The 20,631-nt window shown below is 36.0% G+C and overlaps 2 protein-coding genes across 2 annotated transcripts in view; one reads left to right on the forward strand and one right to left on the reverse strand.

Moving 5' to 3' along the window:
• Positions 1-977: 977 nt before the first annotated feature.
• LOC107003185 (BTB/POZ domain-containing protein At5g60050) lies at positions 978-3,674 on the forward strand. Its single transcript, XM_015201469.2, has 2 exons — positions 978-1,671; positions 2,554-3,674. Exons 1-2 carry the CDS (start codon positions 1,132-1,134, stop codon positions 3,508-3,510), a joined length of 1,497 nt encoding a protein of 498 aa, XP_015056955.1. The 5' UTR covers positions 978-1,131; the 3' UTR covers positions 3,511-3,674.
• A 1,890-nt stretch (positions 3,675-5,564) lies between these two features.
• Positions 5,565-20,631, reverse strand: part of LOC107002906 (DNA-directed RNA polymerase III subunit 1) — a 31,202-nt gene continuing 16,135 nt past the window's right edge. The window contains exons 14-28 of the mRNA XM_015201112.2: positions 19,034-19,127; positions 18,269-18,503; positions 16,595-16,786; positions 13,024-13,122; positions 12,499-12,702; positions 12,145-12,423; positions 10,892-11,039; positions 10,636-10,787; positions 10,389-10,544; positions 10,195-10,308; positions 9,972-10,069; positions 8,320-8,524; positions 8,025-8,227; positions 6,438-6,555; positions 5,565-6,104 (exon numbers count right to left, since the gene is read on the reverse strand). Coding sequence (XP_015056598.1) covers positions 6,504-6,555; positions 8,025-8,227; positions 8,320-8,524; positions 9,972-10,069; positions 10,195-10,308; positions 10,389-10,544; positions 10,636-10,787; positions 10,892-11,039; positions 12,145-12,423; positions 12,499-12,702; positions 13,024-13,122; positions 16,595-16,786; positions 18,269-18,503; positions 19,034-19,127 — 2,231 coding nt within the window. The 3' untranslated portion in view covers positions 5,565-6,104; positions 6,438-6,503. The remainder of the gene's footprint in view (positions 6,105-6,437; positions 6,556-8,024; positions 8,228-8,319; positions 8,525-9,971; positions 10,070-10,194; positions 10,309-10,388; positions 10,545-10,635; positions 10,788-10,891; positions 11,040-12,144; positions 12,424-12,498; positions 12,703-13,023; positions 13,123-16,594; positions 16,787-18,268; positions 18,504-19,033; positions 19,128-20,631) is intronic.

The following is a 20,631-nucleotide window of genomic DNA, read 5'->3' on the forward strand; positions in this document are numbered from 1 at the left end:
TTCAATTTTATTAAAGTTTATATTCTCTTACTTTTTCTTTCTACCACTGTTCACACATTCATTCACAAAAAAAAAAGACATTTTTTTAAAACAAAGAAAAGGAATCACAAGTTAACATAAATGTTATAGAGTTGTAAAAGTGCTTTACTACAAAGTATTATAAATCCACATAAAAGTTTTTAGTTGTGTAAAAGATAAGTGATAAACTATGATTGGTTTATACAACTATGTCCACAGCTTGAATTTTATTGTATATAATTATAAGTGATAAATTTATATAAGAATACATTGAAAAGATACATATCATATGCTTATTAACTTTGTATTGGTATATTATACTTTCGCTATTTCTATTTACTTATCAAATATTTTCTAATTTGATTTATTTTTTTACTCGTATCATTTTTGACAAATTAAGAAGGACGAAATAGGAAGGAAAGACTCCCCTCACTTTTAGCGAAAGTCCTTTTTTTATATTACCATAGGCATCATTATTTGTGACACTTCTTTTGAAATTGATGTGTTTGATATCTGTATTGAAATTCAATAAATCCTAGGACTTAATTTGGAAGGTAACACTTCCTAACAATAAGTTTTTCATATTTAGAATTTAAACTCAAACTCGAGCTTTCTAATTGAAGAGGGAACAACTTCATCTATGTATCCACATTTTAAAGTCGAATATTTATATTAGTTACTTCAAATATTCAATCTTTTTAACGATCGTGTTATAGAGTTCATGCATTAGTATATATAATAATTTAAAACATGATTTTATCTCAAAAAGATTTCACATCCTTTTTAATTTTCTAAAATAATCTCATCATGAATAATATTACTATAACTAATATTAATATTATAATATACTATATTGAATATTATTTTTATACACTCTATCAAAACGTTTTAAAGTCTAAAGACAATATACCCACTTATAGTATAGTAGTTATTATAGTTTTTTAATTGAATCCCAAAAATAAATTAACTACTTTTACACCTGACTTCCCAATACACTCTGTCACTACCAAAACTTCAGATCCAACACAATTCTCCCTCTCTGTTTCCGCCATAGCTTTGAGCTTAGAGCTTAGAGCTTTCCACCTTCATCAAGCTCAAATTTTGACTCCATTAATGGCTTCCCCTAACAACAACAAATCCAAGAATCAATTAGTTTCCACTATGATCAAACAAGGTTTCATTTCCAACCCATATCTATCTCCTTCTCCTTCTCCTTCCCCACCTCGTACCTCCAACCCACCTTCCCCTATCCAAATTCCAACCCGACCCAGTAATTCTAGCCCCACCCTTTTCGAGATGATGTCAGAGGAGCAGACCCGAGAGTCCAAACACTCACTCGAATCGCGACACCGAACGCAAGAGAGAGTTTCGAGGGTTTTGGCTGATGCTCCGTTTCCGGCGGTGGGTGATGTTAGGCTGACGATAGGGGCGCGTGATGGGTTTAAGGTTTCTATGGATGTTCACCGGAGAGTGCTAGTCGGACGGAGTAGGTTTTTCGCTGAGAAACTTCAGAGGAATGGGTCGCATTCGGTGGAGATACTTGATTGTGATGACGTAGAGGTTTATGTGGAAACACTGGTGCTTATGTATTGTGATGATTTGAAGAAGAGATTGATGGGTGAAAATGTTAACAAGGTCCTGGGATTGCTTAAGGTATACTTGTGTTTTCTGTTAACGTCATCAATTTTTACTCAATTTTCGTATTCATGTGTAATCAAGTTATATTAGGCAATCCTCTCCTCGTTAGCTAGTTTTCTAGGATTGAGTTAGGCTCGAAGTCTACCTCATCACATACTTGTCAAAAAAAAGTTCATATATATCTTCACATAGTATCGGAACCAGACTCCTCTATTCATGTTGTTGTGTTTCTCAATGTTGAATCCCCGAGTTATATTGTCCATGCTTTAGTTGTCCAGCATAGGGCTTGTGAGGGAGTATCAAGTCTCACATTGGTTGAGACAAGGAGTTGTGATTTCCTATGGACAATCCTTCCTTCGTGGGCTAATTTTCACAAGATCCGTCTTTTACATGGTAAGAGAGCCAAGACTCATTGATCACGGTTGTTGTGTTTCGTAATGTTGGACCTCCGTGTTATATTATCCATGCTCCATTTGTCCTGTCCTGGGCGCGCCAGGGAGTGTTGAGTCCCACATTAGTTGAGAGAATGGGTTGTGGTCTCTTTATATGGTTTTCGGCTTCCCCTCGTAAGCTAGCTTTAGACGTAGGTTAGGCCTGAGATCCACCACTTTACATGATAAAAGCGAAACTTTAGTTCTTATGGAGAGGAGGACATCTTACGGAAATCATCATCTTCCCTCTACTTGGGTGCTCCTTCAGTAAATGAGAAGTCAATCGAGAGCTAGATATTGTAAAAGAAACTCTAAGGCTATAGATTTATTGGCAACTAGCAGAACGGGTAGTGTACCAAGCTTGAATTTTCCGGTATCGCAAAGTTTTAACTACACTGATGACTTGGGACTTTGAGTTTCCGTTTATGATTTTATGTTCTGTATTAATATTTCTTTTTCATCACAGATATCTTCGGCAATTATGTTTGATGATGGAGTATTGGCTTGTTTGGAGTATCTGGAGGCTGTTCCTTGGTCCCAACAAGAAGAGGAAAAAGTCGTATCTCATCTCAGTCAACTTCAGCTTCCTGATTCAGCTGCTGATATACTTCAGAGACTGGTTGCTGAACCATCAACATCTTCAAGATCCGATGACATTCTTCAGAGACTACTTACTGGTGTTTTACATGCCAAGGATGATAAAGCCCGTAAAGAGATGAAAAAAGTGATATCTCGTTTGCTAAGAGAAAACACTAGCAATAGTAGCAGTCATGAAAGTAATCTTGATATCTCAAGGGATACTCTCTATCATTTTTGTCATAGATGCCTCACTTCGCTAATACTTAGCTTGTCTGAAGCTACATCCGTGGATGACAACAGGCAGCAGGACCGAGGGGTTCTAATGGGTGAGATTGCTCGTGAAGCAGACAATCTGCAGTGGCTAGTTGATATCCTAATCGACAGGAAAATGGGGGATGAGTTTGTGAAACTATGGGCAGAACAAAAAGAACTTTCCATTCTTCACTCCAAGATTCCCACCATGTATCGACATGAAATCAGCAAGATCACTGCACAACTTTGCATTGCAATTGGTAGGGGAAATTTGTTAGTGCCAAAAGATGTTAGATACTGTTTGTTATCGACATGGCTGGAAAGTCTATATGACGATTTTGGTTGGATGAAGAGGGCTGGTAGATCTATTGACAAGAAGCTGGTTGAAGAGGGACTTGGTCAGACTATTCTAACACTACCCTTGGCTCAACAACAAACCATTCTGCTTAACTGGTTCGATCGATTCCTTAACAAAGGAGATGACTGTCCCAATATTCAGAGAGCTTTCGAAGTTTGGTGGAGAAGGTCATTTGTTAAACAATACACAGTCGATTCTCAGTTACAATTAGCTATCTTTGATTATACAGAGTGAGAAGGAGAGATTGTACAATGTCAATCTAGGTTTGTTACATGCTCCTATACACACAATGTATATATGAAAATGCATGCCCCCACCATTTTTACAAACAAACAATTATGTAGTTCAGTTTCTGTTGTAAATTTGGATCTTCAGTTTGTCTGATGATTTATCTATAAGGAGAGGGAAGGGCAGCAGAAATATAATATACTTCAAATCAAGATCATCTAGTTGTATAAAGATGGCAGTAATTTCGATATACAACCAAACCAACCCCCAAAAAATGAATAAAACACTATTATCAAAGATAGTCTTGTTAGAATCTCGAAATTTAAAACATAAAGATCAATCAAAATACATGTAAATTGACATCTAATTGCCCAACAAGTTATTAGTGGAATCTTTTATCGCCACAAAAACTAGGCTTTAGAACAACTTTTATCTGCCGCAGAAAGGATTACAGTTGCTTTTCATGGCAAATAAAACCGTCGCTAAAAGGTATGAATGTCGTCGCTAAAATTCTCTTTCAGTGGCGACTAAAAGTCGTCGCTAAAAGGTATGAAGGTAAGTAGCGAATGTCGTCGCAAAAAGGTATGAAGGTCGTCGCTAAAAGTCACTTTCAGTGGCGACAAATGTCGTCGCTAAAGGGTATGAAGGTCGCCGCTAAAAGTCACTTTCAGTGGCGACTAAACTCGTCGCTAAAAGGTATGAAGGTCGTCGCTAAAAGTCACTTTCAATGGCGACTAATGTGGTCGCTAAAAGATATGAAGGTCGTCGCTAAAAGTAACTTTCAGTGGCGACTAATGCGTCACAAAAACCTGCGCGGATTACAGGTGACAGTTACAAGAATGGCGGGGAAGTTAACAGTACCCGACGACATTCAGGGATGGATGTAGACCCTTGAGGCGCTACTTAGCCCGTAGGTTGTGCCACTGGTGACTAACCATACAAATAAATTATATCATTTCGCTAAAAGTCAGTGGCGACAAATGTCGTCGCAAAAGGTATGAAGGTCGTCGCTAAAAGTCACTTTCAGTGGCGACAAATGTCGTCGCTAAAGGGTATGAAGGTCGTCGCTAAAAGTCACTTTCAGTGGCGACTAAAAGTCGTCGCTAAAAGGTATGAAGGTCGTCGCTAAAAGTCACTTTCAGTGGCGACAAATGTCGTCGCTAAAAGGTATGAAGGTCGTCGCTAAAAGTCACTTTCAGTGTCGACCAAGTCGTCGCTAAAGAGTATGAAGGTCGTCGCTAAAAGTCACCTTCAGTGGCGACTAAAGTCGTCGCTAAAGGGTAAAAGTCGTCGCTAAAAGTGTTTTCAGTGGCGACTAAAGACTTCGCGAAAGGGAATAAAGGTCATCGCTAATCTTTAGAGTGGCAACTAAGTCATCGCTTAAGAGTATGAAGATCGTCGCTAAAATCTTTTTCAGTGGCGACTAAAGACGTCGCGAAAGCGAATAAAGGTCGTCGCTAAAGTACATTTAGTGGCGACTAAAGTCGTCGCTAAAATTTGCTTTTAGAGGCGACTAAAATAATGTTTTAGTGACAACCTTTTCTCGCCACTAGAAGTTTAACAGAGTCACCACGAAAACCAATCCTTAGCGGCAAATTTGATCGCCACTAAAACCAAGTTTTAGCGACAACAAGCATATAATAGTTTTTACGATAATCATCCTTTAGCGACTATTATAATTGCCGCTAAAACATACCATTGTCGCCACTAAAACTATTAATTAGCAACAACTGTAATCACCGCTAATAAATAGTCATTGCTACTAAAAAGAAGCATTAGTGACAATTGTTCTCGCCGTTTCATGAATATCCATTACCATCTTATTAATTGTGTGGTCTCTAAAGACAAACACACACATTTCCTAGTTCAACCAAGCCACAATGCAGAAAAAAAATCAAATTTACCTAATTCCGTATGAATTTTTAATGATACGTAATCTCGACTTATTTTTTACCGAAGTTCTTTTAAAATATTAGCTTTCTGTTATCACAAGGCGATAATGATAGCAAAAACCTGGGCTAGGAATCTGGTTGAACAATGTATACACATAAACAAGGAAATTAGAACCAGAAGCACCATCACATTAATATTAGAATATATCTTTTCTGTATACATGTACATATATTTTAACCTGATATATCACAGCAGACACACTCCACTACTACTACTCTTAACAAATGTTCTAAAAAAAAAAAAACAAGTTTTAGCATTCTGCAATTCCCTGCTGGAAATTGCTCAGGTATGTATCAATATGCCTAAGACTTTCTTCAAATAAATGAATCGTAAAATTTACCAACAAAGTCTACATTTGCAACTATGGAGCTAAGATAATGACACGTTACCACACGTTGGAGGCAGGGAGTCTAACGACACTTTTCACCTTTCAGTAACTATGAAAATAAATAATGTACACAGTAAACATGTCAAACCAACAAGGCCAAGTAACTTTCAACATTATAAGATTTGCTGAAACCAATCTATCAGGTGTTGGTAAGACTTTTGTCTCCTTCAAGGACTTCTTTTAAATTCACCTTATGTTGAATGGTCAATGATAGGATCTGCTAATCACGCCGCACAAAGAAACATTGCAAGTTGCTTACCTGCAAAATCGATCCCAAAGGCAAAAAAAGTAAGATGGCTAAATCAAGAAAGGATGACCTTAATTATTGTTCCAATTATTGCTCCTCCAAGTCCAAGAGGGTGGGTGTCCCATTTAAAATAGAAGGAAAACAATAAGCGCAAAGGAAAATGGGGAGAAAAGGGGATGAAATCCATTAAAGCTGAAACTAAAATATTGATGAACAGTAACCAGAATGGTAACTAAAAGAAGAAATTTGATGCACGATATGCAAAGGGAACATCATAAACCAAGTAGCTGCACCAACGTATCATATCACAGAAAGAGTTTATTCTCCTTGTATTAAATTCTTTACCTCGGCTATTATCCTTCCATCAGAATCCAGCAGTGCCTCAAATATAAATTTGCAGAACCAGAAAATTCATTTAATCATCATAGGGTCTGGTTGATAATTCAGCTCAACATGTTCAACACTGGCATAAAGGAAGCGGAAGATAAAACACCGGGAAATAAGGATCAGTTATTTTGGAAGGTACAAAGCACATCAAACTTTAAAGAACATTCACAAGAATGACAAGAAAAAAGAGCAGGAAATGAATGGATATACTATGATTATTTGAGGGATCAAAGTAACCAACTATTCTATTTATTATCTCCTACCGGTGCTGAAGTTTGGATTTCATTGGATTTTAGAGTTTCACCACCCCTAGAAAGTTCACTTTAATATGCAGCAAGGATTTACAAGCTACCACAATAACTGTAGGTAATTGAAATAGAAGTAGATAACTTCTTAGATTTCGAATCTGTCCCTTTTGTTAGTTATGTACTAGAAAACCACTTTAACTTAAAGTTGACAAGTTTACGAGGACTTCTCCAATATACACAACATGTGCTCGCGATAAAAAAATCTTGGATAAAATATGAGATGCAGACTTCACATAAATAAAACCTATGTAGCTAACACTTAACAATATTTTCCATTTAACTGGTGATCCATTTTATGCTCGCATACAATGATAATCACATACATATCCATCTCAAGCATCTGAAACCTCTCACTCTACATGACCTGCTTTTCTCGAACACTTGTATTGCTGTCAGTGGCTTGGTATGACATATGGGTCTAAAATTGTCAAATCACCAATGTATTTACCCCGTTATTCTCAATCCTATTTATGAAGTAAATATTTTTAAAATAGTTATCACAATGTATACAGCATATTCAAAATAGTACAACATCCATGCGAAATATGATCCACTGCAAAGAGCAACCAATTATCTATCGACATATATTAGGTGCTCCAAAAGGTTAAAAGAATACAGATGATCTAAGAACTGCTTTGACTCTTTAAACAACAGGTTTTCTCTCTCCATATGGTCATAACAAGTGCCAAATGGACCAGCTCCTACACTATTTCTCCATCTGGTAGTTAGATATATTATCTTTTAGCTTGAGATAACATTTTATCTATTAGTTTGAAGTATTTATATTTTCCAAAGGTATGGAGTTCTAATAGTCTTAAGAGTTTTTACTAGTTTAGGCCTACCCGAATAAGGCTTTATTTAATTATCTTGTTTCATTAACTCAAAAAGAGAATGACTTAACGAATAGTTTTTGGTGATACCTATGTGTTCCTATCTTTTTCTTCTCTCATTGTCATACTTCTCTAATTCTCTCCCAATCCCACCTCCCTTCTCGTCCTGCATCAGCCGGATGCACAGATATGCCAATATTTGATTGTTTTAACTTCTACAAAAAGAAACCATTCTGAGAATACTGTTTTTCCTGATTTAGTATTAAGACCTTAAAAGTTCCATAGACTAATCAGTTTTCTCCTTTGTGGCTTCCAATATGTTAGCTTATTCAAAAAATTACGGCACACATAGAGGATATTATTAAGGTTCAAGAATAAAATGTCATGTTAAAAAGTCAAATAAATACCGTTGCCGAAGTTTAAACATCCCGGTGCCTATCGTCATTGGTATGCCCATGATGATACATTCGGTTACTCCTTCTATCTTATCATCCCTTCCATTTACAGATGCATTAAACAGGTGGTCAGTTGTCTTCTCAAATGAAGCTAACATCAGTACGCTATCTTTCATTTTCTGAACACCATGTCTAGTTATTCCGAGGACTTCACCCTATGATAGTAACAAAGAATGTCATTAAGCTTGATACTTGGATATTAAAGACAATATGTTTTTGGATGAGGAAACTATTCCAGGAGAAGTACCTTATATGTCATCAGATCTGCAAGAAGCATCATGTGCCGCAAGTCTATTGTCATTCCATGACTTGACATGGTATAATTAATCTCATCAATTATGGAAACCCTTGCTGCTTCAATGCCTAGAGTATGCTGCACCTCCATTATATGATTGCTCTTTGTATAACGTCCATCAACTCCTTCAATGCCCATTACAGCAAGGAGACCGGTACTGCAGAAAGGAAAGAGCAGCTATCATGTAGAATTTCTATTTTATACCAACAGCTCATTGGAGCATGAAATCCCAGAGAGTGAAACCAAAAACCCAAGTTGCTGAAAACTGAACCAACACAGTACAGTAGGATTGTAATTCTCTTTTACATTTCTTCACAGGATCCTTGAAACTATATCAGACAACATTATTCTGACAATATAGTTTTTATTATATGAGTCGGAAGTCTTCCAAATTAACCTCTCAATGAGACAATAAAATACAGATGTTCAGCACGTTTTTAAAATCCTTTTATTTTTTCAAACAATCTTAACCGCAACATTTAATTGTTACAATTCTCAAAAGAAAAATTCCCTTTATACCTTGTTTCCCGATTAATAAGATAAATTTGAAGTTGTTCTTTATTTGATTGTCGTAAAGTTACAGACCTAAATTGATAAATAAATATTTTATACTTTTCCCCCTTCCTAACAACTTAAACTTTTAAATAGGGTTATAGGAGACACCCTTCAATATGGTATTAGAGCCTCAAGAAACTTGGTAGAGACCAATTAATTTTCACGTACCAGCCGACAGCCTTTTATGCTGCACGCATAGGGATAAAATTTATCCTGTATTCTCCTCTTTTTATATATATTTTACATCATAATTACATTTTAATATTTCAATTAGTTTGACGTATTATTAGGATATTCAGCTTATGTCTAAAATCATTAAAAAGCACACATAGATGCACTAGTAGCTCGCAAAGATCAAAAATAACAAACAAAACAGCAAATGTGTTTGTAGTCATTGACTAGTTAAATAGATTATTTTTGCAAACGAATACCAATTTATTTTGAGACATACAAGATTAGTCAAATATCTAATGTTACAGTTATAAACAATTATTCTGTTCAGACATACAGATATAAATAATTGAAGATAATCGAATTGGGGGTGGGGGGGTGGGGGGAGGGGGTTATTTTCGATCTGAGTCTATCCTCGCCCAAGTAGGATATGTTTAAACTTGAACTCATGCTCAAGGACAGACTTAGACCGTATATGATCTTGGCCCACCAATGAGAATATGAACCCACATCTGAGCATAAACGCCATCGTGCCCGGAAACGCTTTGTCCAAAAAGGAGGTCACAAGGACTAAGATTTGCCCAAGTTCAATTCTACTTCACTTTTAAGCAACTGTTTGAAAAGGGGGTGTTGAATTCTCTGGATTAGTGTAATGATTTCGATAACTTAATTAGCCCTCTTAGGTTATTTTTTAACGTAAGAAATGCAGATTAAGGCATGTGAAGTGAGATAACTTTTTAATCTCTACCATAAAAGAGAAACAAATTATGAGACATTGAATGCATCTAGGAATACTGTAAAAACTTACAAGATTGCTAAACCAAACTGAGCAAATCCTAATGATGTAGGACGTGGAAGAAGCTATACATAAAACTTACCCTTCAACAAGCAACTCATATGTTTCCCCTTTGACATCATTTTTACGATCTTTTTGTTGTTCTTTGTTCACCACAGCCCTTTGAACTGTAGTAATACCCTGACATCTCAAGAAGATTTACAAATGTAAGTCAACAGAGTAGTTCAGATAAAAAACTGAGTAATCCATTCTCAACTGAAAACCCCACAGATTAAATCAAATTAAAATCTTGATGATTGTCATACCTTCACAACCACGGCAGGCAGCTTATTTTTCAGCCGGTGCAGTTCAAAATGCAGTTTATCTTTATTAGCCTGAGGAAAAACTTCCAGCTTCCTGGGATTCAGAACTTTTATTTGCTGCAGGAAATAGGAATTTCACTCAACAAGATGTCATTGATTGATAAACAGAAGCAGAAATAGAAATACAACTATCTTACATGTTCTTTCAATTTTATTTTTGAAGTCTGTAAAATTGATTGCTTGACAGTATAAGCATCAATACACAGTTGTGACACCTGAATTGTCTCCATATCAAGTGAAATAGCAATTGATGCTAATCGAGATGCCAACACAATCTTTACACTCTTAGCCACCTGCATACGAAATAAATTTGTATTCACAATGAACTTAGTTCAATGCCATTATGAGAGCTTTGCAAAATTTTCATGAATACAAGCAACTTACCTGCCCCAAGAGAGTTTTTTCAATACGGGCTTTAATCATCCTTGCTGCAGTTAAATTACCAGCAGACAGAAGTTTTGCAGTAATAATAGGAGTAGTGATCTTTTTTGCTGCATTTATGATTTCTTTTATTCGAGGAACTCCAAGTGTAACATCTACCAAAGAGTTAAAGAAACAGGATAATACGATAAAAGGCCAGTTAGACTAGCCAAAAACCATTTTGATGATGTCAACTTAAGCTCCAAATAAACAAGGATACTCATGCTTGCAACTCCAGCAAAGTGAAAGGTTTTCAGTGTCATCTGTGTCCCGGGTTCCCCGATACTCTGAGCTCCAATTGCACCAATCGCAGTTCCAGATTCTAGTCTTTTCAGGTGATACCGAGAGATGCACGTGTTGAGGAACACCTACAAAGAAGCACGAAAAATTAAAAATCTACACATACACCATGCTATTAGTAACTTTATGATTCTGGAGAAAATCAAACATTATCTTTTTTCTTTTAATACAAGTAAAAAATGTTATCCCTTAGTTCCTTTTTCCGTTTTTTTCCTAATTTCCCATTGAAATTATTTCCTCAATGAAGTACTGCTAGTAATTCTTGTACCAGACAGATTTCATGTCGATTTAACATACTATTTGTTTAGTCATACTACTGGGGATTACAAAGAATCCCTCTGTGTTTCCAATTAAAATGACTTAGATTGCACAACAGCTGATATAAGCAAACATTTTCATGTAAACAGTCAAGCAGCAATAGAAAACACGTCATATTGAACTCCTATCAAAATAATAAGTATGTTGAGAATAAAATTAAAATAATAAAAGTGTGCTCTCTCTAACAGCTTAAGCTTTTAGATGAGATGGTCACAAACTCATCATGGTACAGAGGTCCTGAGATCGAATCTCACCCCACCCAAATCAAAAAAAGAATTTTCACGTGCTTGGCCCATGAAAAAAAAATCAGGGCCGCACATGAGGGGGCGTGTTGAGAATATAATTAAAATAATAAAAGTGTTCTCTCCAACAGCTTAAGCTTAAGCTTTTAGATGAGATGGTCACACGATTCAACAAAGTAGCTTCTGGATAACTAGTTTGCATCATCCTCAATAACGACATAATTATAACAGAACTTCATATCTTAAAAGGATAAATAACAAAAATGAAGGACAAGTAAATCAAGTAGCAACTTTATTGTGGAAAACACTATCAAGTAATATAGTACCAATAAGAATTTGCAGTCAAGCAGTAATAGAAAACATGCATATTGAACTCCTCTTAAAATAACAAGTCATTTCTGAATAACTAGTTTGCATAATCCTCAATGACAGCACATTATAGCAGAACTTCATATCTTAAAGGATAACCACTAAATAACGAAGGAAAAGTAAGTCAAGTAGCAACTTAATTGGTGTATGCTGTTTTGTCAGCAAACCACTTAATAGTTGGAGCAAGCAATTAACCGTAAAATCCTCTGCACAAGAAAAAAGGAACTTCCAAAGCTTTATTTACCTGCAGTTGCTTCTTAGTAATACCAGATATGTTTAACACAATTTTTTCAAGATATCCACGGTCATCCCCTTCATACTGCTCTTCACCCAATAATAGGGATTCCCGTAAATTTTTCAAGGTTTCAGCTAAACTTTTAATCAAAAAATCAGACAGCGAAGCACGGAATGCCTCTGAGCACCCCCCTTCAGGAGTCATATCATGATATGAAAGCCTTTCATTGACTATTTTGCAGATCTCTGAGTAAGACAAACTCTTCTCACCTCCAGGAGGACATGTTGCCTGTAAATAGAAATTATTATCAAAATTTCTAACGACTGATTTTTTATTAGGTTCTACTAAAATTGAAGAGCATACCTTAACTTTCATAAATAATCTGCTAAAGTTTAAAGGACGTCCTTTTTTCTCTTCCATCCGTGAAGGATCCATGCCATCATCGCCATACATAAATTGAACTATACATGCGCTAGCATTTCTTACAGTGCTGTCATAATAAACAGCAAGGTCCTCTAAAGCTTTCATAAGTCGACGAGACATGTATCCGGTGTCAGCAGTTTTAACCTGTAGCAATCAAAATGGATGAACATTCAACACTGACAAAACTTTAGCCTTATACTTCAAAGATCAGCAAGATTCTATAAAATCCTATGTTACATGCACTCTCATATTTCATATGGGTGTGTTAAGTATACGATACGGGTATAAGCAGTCTTTTTGTCAATTTTTGGTGTATCTCAAGGAACCTACACAGAGTATCCCACTTATATCCTACCTGTTAATAGAAGTTGAGCAGACAAATGAAGAATTCAGATAAGCAAATATTATATCCGAATAAGAAATAATAATACCACCAAAAAATCAGTCGAAAGAGGAGATCCATACCGCTGTATCAACAAGGCCTTCTCTTCCTCCCATTGTGTGAAAAAAGAACTCAGTTGCTGACAAACCGTCAAAAAAGGAATGAGCCACAAACCCTTTAGCCTGGATCGCAAACAGATTGTACTCAGCATTCCACAAGGGTACATACATGCATTTTCTAAAATTGAGTGCATAAGTCGCTGCAATAATTACTGTAAGCATCTCTTCCTTACGAGAGGAAATAACTGCAATGGATGAATCTGAATGATTCATTTTAGAAGGATAAAACCAACTTACACCAAACAGAATCAAACTAACTAGGATCTTAGTTTGGTTGGGGTGTAAGAGGTTGGAAGAGTGGACATAATGTTAATTTTAATCCCACAAAAATTTGATGGAAATAAAGAAATGGAACTTTTAAGTCCTTTGAAGTTAATCTATTTAAATCTTCTAAGTTTTAAGGGCTAGAATGAAAGTTCTAAAATATTTTAAGAACTCCAAAAGTATGTACATCATTAGCCAGATTCCCAAAAATTGAAGATGTATCCCCTACCCCTCATTGTAGGGCATCTATAAGACACTATTACTGATTCAAAATCAGTTAAATATCCTTGTTCACAACAAAATGAAAATCTTAGCTTATGGCTCTTGGCTTAATTTTGTTATATATTGGCTAAAAAACAAGTGTTTAAGGGCTACTTATGAAACTGTACTGGTGACAAAAAGTTTATCCAACAAAAATGAGCGTATGTGTGTAATGTATTGATATTGTATAAATAGTTATTTAATACATATGTAATATATAGATATTACATATGTATTGCATAAATAGTATATAACTGTGTATATACGATGTACAACTATGTATCAGACATGTATATACACATATACGCTGCTTATACAATATTTACATACACATATTGAGATTAAGTTTTAATACTTACTCGAGGACAAACAAGAATCTAGTGTGGGGAGGTGATGTTCGGGCAAAAATACATATATTTAGTCATTATTTACTCACGTTTTAGTACTTTCAATCGTCTTGAGTATTGATTATATTACTTTGTGCTTAATATTATATTTTAATGTGCAGGAATAAAGCAATATGAAGATGAAGAGATTTGGAACAAAACTGAATAAAAAGTGAAAAGAAAAAAGAAAGAACACCATGTGCAGATCTTTCTTTCTATCGCAATAAAATTCCATTAATATCCTTAGCAAAAAATTCCCTTTGTTGTAGATCTACGGAGCATAAATCCAAATTGTTTAGAGTCCCCAAGTATATACGCTCTATCACTCTCTCCTAGAGTTTCATTGAGTATTTATCAAAGGCTCCATTTAAGGCGTGCTTCGCCTAGTGTAAGTTGAGCTTCAGTGTAGGCAAGGACCTAAGGTGTGTCCCTCATTTCCCATGAGTTCTATCTTGAGCTGAGTGGTACTAAATAACAAATATAATCGGCAAATAAGTGTATTAATTGTTGAAGAAAACATTATGAATGAATTTATTACTTTTTCTAGAATATATATATATATATATATATATATATGGATTCTTCTCAGCAATTGGATGACGAGGCGAATCGGGCCCCACACATGTTGACCCAACTTGTAAGTGGGCCCCCTAAATTGCCGTAACCCGAAAGCAATTGTTCCAATTTCCCAAATGCGTTGAATCTACGCGTTTTTTAAAACCCTAATCCCCAAATTACCGGACCAAATTCGTTGCTACAAACAAATCACAGCCGTTCTTAATCATGATTAGACATAATTAATGACGTATTTAAGGTTAATTAAGGTTTTGTGGCTGGGAATATTGTGACCCCACTTACACCGCCACCATTTCTAGTTTCTTTTCTATAAATAAAGAACAAGTTTTTCTTCTCTTGAAGAACATCATCATCTAGTTTTTGATTAGTCTTTCTAAAGGTTAGTTCATTCCTCTATTATTTTCATTTTAAAGTAAATTTTGGTTTTTTTTTTGTGTGTGTAGTTTATCTTGCTAGTAGAGTCATGTTGCTGTTTTTTTTTTTGTTTTNTTACATTTTACGACTCATAATTGAAACAACCACGACAGTTCACAACCACGACAGTTCGACAACTTTTAGTGTCTCCTTTGGTTTTATAATTGAAACAATGGGAACTCCTACTCCACTCACCAATCATCCAATCACTCCTCAATATAGCATTATATTAGCTTGGTAAGTCATCCCACTCCAACCTAACCAAGACGCTTCCAACCCTCTATACCATCTGGACCACAAGCTTTTCTTATCCTCATATTTTTCATGGCATCCCTTACCTCTCGCATCTCTTGTAATTATTACCTGGACCATCTAAGGTTTTGTGATGTGGTTGATACAACCCTAACGAACCTTCCTACTCACTGCCTAGCATAACAAAGTATTTTTCCTTCTCTCAAGTCTCAACCCACTCATACCAAGCTTCCATGTCATTAATGTTTTATGTAATGTCATATAACCTATTCCAACCAATGAAGTAGATTCTCTCCATCATTATATCTCACTTTTTAACCGATCACTTAGTTAAATGATTGCATAAAAATAAAGAAAGATCAAATCTGAAAATGAATGTCTTACCGGAATACTACAAAGAAGTTGGAAGTCTTGGTTCGACAACAATAAATAGGTGTCTTATATAAATTAATCCAAACCATCAAAGTATCTGCTCCTTCTCTCTATTTTTAGTATCATCAATACTAAACCTAAGTAAGCCCAACCATTTCTCAATTTGTCCCCTTCCTTCTCCAAAATCCTGGAACCAAACGTGGAGCACCACAATACCACTTAAACCTACATGCAGTGGCTTACCAAAGGACATAATCTGGGATCTCACTGTAGAAACAGCAGTAACATAAAGATCCAATCTACTCCCACTGCAGAACACGATAAATGTGCCTAGTCCCTAGAATGTCTCCCCCTCCCAGGAAATGATGTTCTCCCCCACAACAGATGGAAACCATCACAGAACATGTTCCTTTGTCAAATTGCAGAATTAACATTATGTGTACAAAAGCATCACATTTATCCACTTTTATAGGTTACCAGTTCATTACTTTTTCTTCAGCCAATTCAAAATAACTACAATATACGAGAAGTGTGCAGGAATGAATGAATAGATAGACCAATAGTCAACATGTGGGCAGTTGTGAAGTTGCATAGGTGGAATAGACAGACAATTGGTCACTACCACTATCTGCTAAATGCATATCTCACCTAAGGCATTCAGGCAATCATTTAATAGTATAAGTACAACAATCAATGTGAATGAGAAACACCTATAACATGTCGTCCGTTGCATTACTGAAGATTTAGATACGGAACCATCATAATTGTATGGCAGCAATACATTGATGCAGCTAAATTAATTGAATTGATATGATTAATACAAAGAAGAAAGTAAAGAAGGTATACACAGTTGGGACAGGAATACAAGGATGCTCTCAGCAACCCCACCTACTATCAGTACAGGTTGGGTAGGTGTACAAAGAAAGACCTTGAGTTCTTGTCAAAGAGCGAATGACTAATGATCCAGTGCGTAACAAAAAAAAAACTAAAATGTAGCATGAAGTACTCACAGCTGGAAATTTTGATTTGAAGGGAAAATGCGGAAGACTTCGATCGATGAATCCATCAGGAGCACGACGGCCACCAACAGACTGCTGACCAACACATGCAATCATCTGGCTTATGTTAATCGGGGATCCTTTTGAACCACACTGTGACATGATTAGAGGACTATTCCTCCAGTCTAGTGCTTTCATACAAATCTGTCAAAAAATTGATATTCAGGCAAATTTTTTCCACCTTCCCATATGAGAATGTGATTAAAATTATTCTTAAACATCACAAAAACCTTACTTCTGGGAGAGAAAGGTTCAAGAGGAAAGAAAGAGACTTAAGAGAAGCATGTTCCTAACTCTCAAAATTAGATGCCAAATGACCACTCAATTTATTTTTGCAAAGATTGGTGGGGGTGGGACCATAAAACGACCACTTGCTTCACAGAAGAAGATTCTCATTACAAGTTGGCACTGTCACTGGCTGGGCTCCTTTTTCTCAAGGTGAAGGAGAAGAATATAATGTAAGAATACACATATAATTGGCCAAACTTTAAAGATCTTAAACTGGTTTATGCAATTTGGCAAGGGTTTGTTCCAATGGCCCCCAACCCCAACTTCAAGTTAAACACAAAGTATTTTCTAAAATGAGCTTCAATGCACCAAACTCTCCATCATATTCAATAAATAGGGGTTTCCATGGCTTCAATATTGCTCATATTGAACAGAAGAAACTTGAATAAAAAGAATGACAACATGGATAGGGTATTTTCTTTTACTTATCAAATTAGGACTTGGCAATGTCAGGGAGATCAGGGTTTAACTAAAAGATTTAGACTGGTTGTGAGAACAATTAAAGAGAATTCAGGCAATCCACAATGAAGATGGAAAATGAAAAGAAAGGGCTACTAAAGCTATAATCAAAAGTTGAAAACAATCTGCAATTGAACTTTAGAAGCTGGAAAAGAGGTATTCTGCCATAACTGGCCATCAAAAATTATAGAGGGAAACGTCATGCGAGTGCAAATATACAAAGTGGAGGGAAAATGGGTAACTGAACCTGAATACGATAAGACGTTAGGGAAAGATGGAATTCCCTTAGTAGGCAGATGAGGTTAAGAATTAATGGCAGCAAATAGACAACAATCTGAAAGATGACTCGCAAAGAGGTCCAAATAAACAAGGGAAACATAGGCTCTTAGGATAGTAGATTTAGAAGAGGCTGATCTTGAGGATTATATTTAATTATGTCCCTGAGTTTTGACGGCTTTGGTGCATATAGGTTGCCTTACACTTCACAAATCTTAGGTAACAGATGAATTGAACAGTAACATCATCACATATGGTTTATGCAAATTGGCTTCTGGTGTTCCATTTGAGTGTGCTATTACATGATCAGCAATTCATCAAAACCAAGAGGGACACTTTTCCTTCTATAATTACTGTTCTAAGTACACAAGTTTGGCACCTAGCCTTTAAGTGTTGAATGTTTGAAGATTGTGGCTAAGATCACATTATCCATGTTTTAAACCTCCTTATATCTGTCAGGGGAACTAGGAAGAGATCAGAGTTAGAAAGGTTCTACTAGCACAAGAGTTTACAAGCAATATACCTGTCTTGGATAGATACAAGCCCTACAAGAAGATGTTTAGAGGAAATTAGCAGCACATGGAAAATATACATTGTTCTTACTTTTCCTATGTCGTCACGAACTTTATTCAACGACATAGTTACTTCAGCCTCCAGAGTTTGCGCAGCATCACAGCCAGGTTGCACAGCTAGCTTTCCTTCATTAAATTGTGTAATACAATCCTCACATTTCTTGTAATTTCGATGAATTTCCCCTTGTTTTTGCTTAACTAAGTTTTCCCCAGGTGTGACATCATCAATCCCTATAGAAAATCCATGATTTCCAATCCACCGAGCACTAGCAAGACATGAACAGTCAAAAGGTCGGTGTTTTTTAAACAATGAAAAACGCAACAAAACGACAAGGTCCATGGTGCTTGAAGTGAAAAGAGAGAACTGAAAGTGTGCTTCTTTGAAGTAAGCATACAATCTGAAAATTCAGAAACACCAACTGCATATGAACTTAGTGCTAGAATAGTCAATTTGCAATCAGAATAACTACAGCATGAAATATCAGAGGAAAAGACTTTAGAAAGCTTAAATAGTAAAAATCACTAAATGGGAGAAAAATTTCCTGCACCTACTATAACCAAATGGCAACAAAAAAAAAAAAAAACAATTCCAAGTAATAAGAACATGAAGTGTGTGGAATTTGAACTGAGTCGATGAAAAATTGAAAGTCGCTAATCATTTCTTTCATCCAAAAGTTTAAGGACCAACTACAAAGACGAAGCATGAAGTATACTCCTTTAATGACAGCTTAAAAAAGAAACCTCAGTTGACAACAAATGCAGAAGGGAATGGCTGATCTGAATCTAATTAACGCACCTCAACTTTGCAAGCCGATTCATGCATGTTGCAGCAGCATGGGACTCATAGTCTCTCAACAGAACAGAGTATAGACCATCCTTATTTCCATTCCCTGTCGTCTCACACAAATAACAACTACCGTTATCTCATTGTTTCTTACGGTCATAAAATACAAAAAGAACGACCACAAGTGAAAAGGACAATACACATAAAACTTCCAATACATACAAACATGAACCACATGTTTAACATAAAATAGAGAAACCTACACCAAGATATGATTCTCCACAAAAATCGTCCACTCATATATACAAACATGAACCTCATGGGTGCACCAATAAGAAACTTTAGACAAGAGCCTATTCCTCGCATGTACAAACTCATTCTTCACCCCTTCAGAAGTTCTCCTATACCTCTCCCTCCACCAACCCAAATAAGACCTAATGGGACTACATCTTATGACGTGGGTCTTCTCTTTCTCCCTTTGGATGACCTTCGTCTCCTGGGATGTGCTAAAGAGTTTAAGAGATGAACAACAAGATGCATGAAAAGGATTGTAGGTTTGGCCAAGATCGAAGACTAGATGAATGCAGTACACAGATTGCTAATTCACCATTATGAACGGTTGCGGCTGTGATCAAACAAAAGTTGCTAAATCTAAAATGCCTAATTCACTTTCTTTAATGAAAAAAGCCCCTTACCTCGAAGTTCTATAAACTTACATGAAAATTACTAAAGAAGATTGAGCAAGAATGTTCTAGGCTATTAATATGGTGAAAGCAGTAAGGAGTTCAGAACAAAGCGAACGTACCCATATATAAAGATCTTATCCAGTCTTGCCATACACAAGGAGTTCCAATGGAAGTTCTAGAAATTAATCAAACTAAAATCATATCCTCAAATTAAGTGGGATTAGATACAATATCATAGATCCTAAGAAACCATAACCACTATGAAATGTTAAAAGGGAAAAAGGCAACTAATTTACCATTTATTGCCCCTATCCCTGATATGGTTTCTCATTATTCACCATCTCTATCCATTCATCCCAACCCTCTAACACCATGTCCAATTATTTTTGCATCAGAGCATCTTTTTGGTTATCTCCCTTCCACCCCACTTCCATGATGAGAAGACTTGTCCCTCGTGTGCCTTGCTCCCTCATGACAGAGGAAAGCCTGCTACTCCGGATTATTTTCATTCTTTACTGTCCTTCTGTGACCATTTCTTTAATCTTACTAGTGCTATTTATCCTCCCAAAGCAGTAGAAGTTACTTTTTTCTACTTGCCTGATCTTTTGTTACCCTTCATAGATTTTATTCGAAACCGGTTATTCCTTATCTTATTTTTTTTTTTGACAAGTGAATAATATTTCATTAATATAATATCAAAATGGTGTAAAAGTGTGTACGAAGTGCCTAAGTAGCTCAACAATCATATAGAACTATCTGAAATTTATATACATAAGCAACAGAAGACATGCTATTTCGAACAATCTTATTTTATTGTTCCGGAATATACACAGTGGTATGGTATTTTTAGCCATCATTCTTTGGAGCCAATTTTCTACAATCTCCAAGTTGTGATGCCCTCCCATACAGTCTTCAGCAACATCC

The sequence above is a fragment of the Solanum pennellii genome, chromosome 11, assembly GCF_001406875.1.
Source record: "Solanum pennellii chromosome 11, SPENNV200".
Taxonomy (NCBI): domain Eukaryota; kingdom Viridiplantae; phylum Streptophyta; class Magnoliopsida; order Solanales; family Solanaceae; genus Solanum; species Solanum pennellii.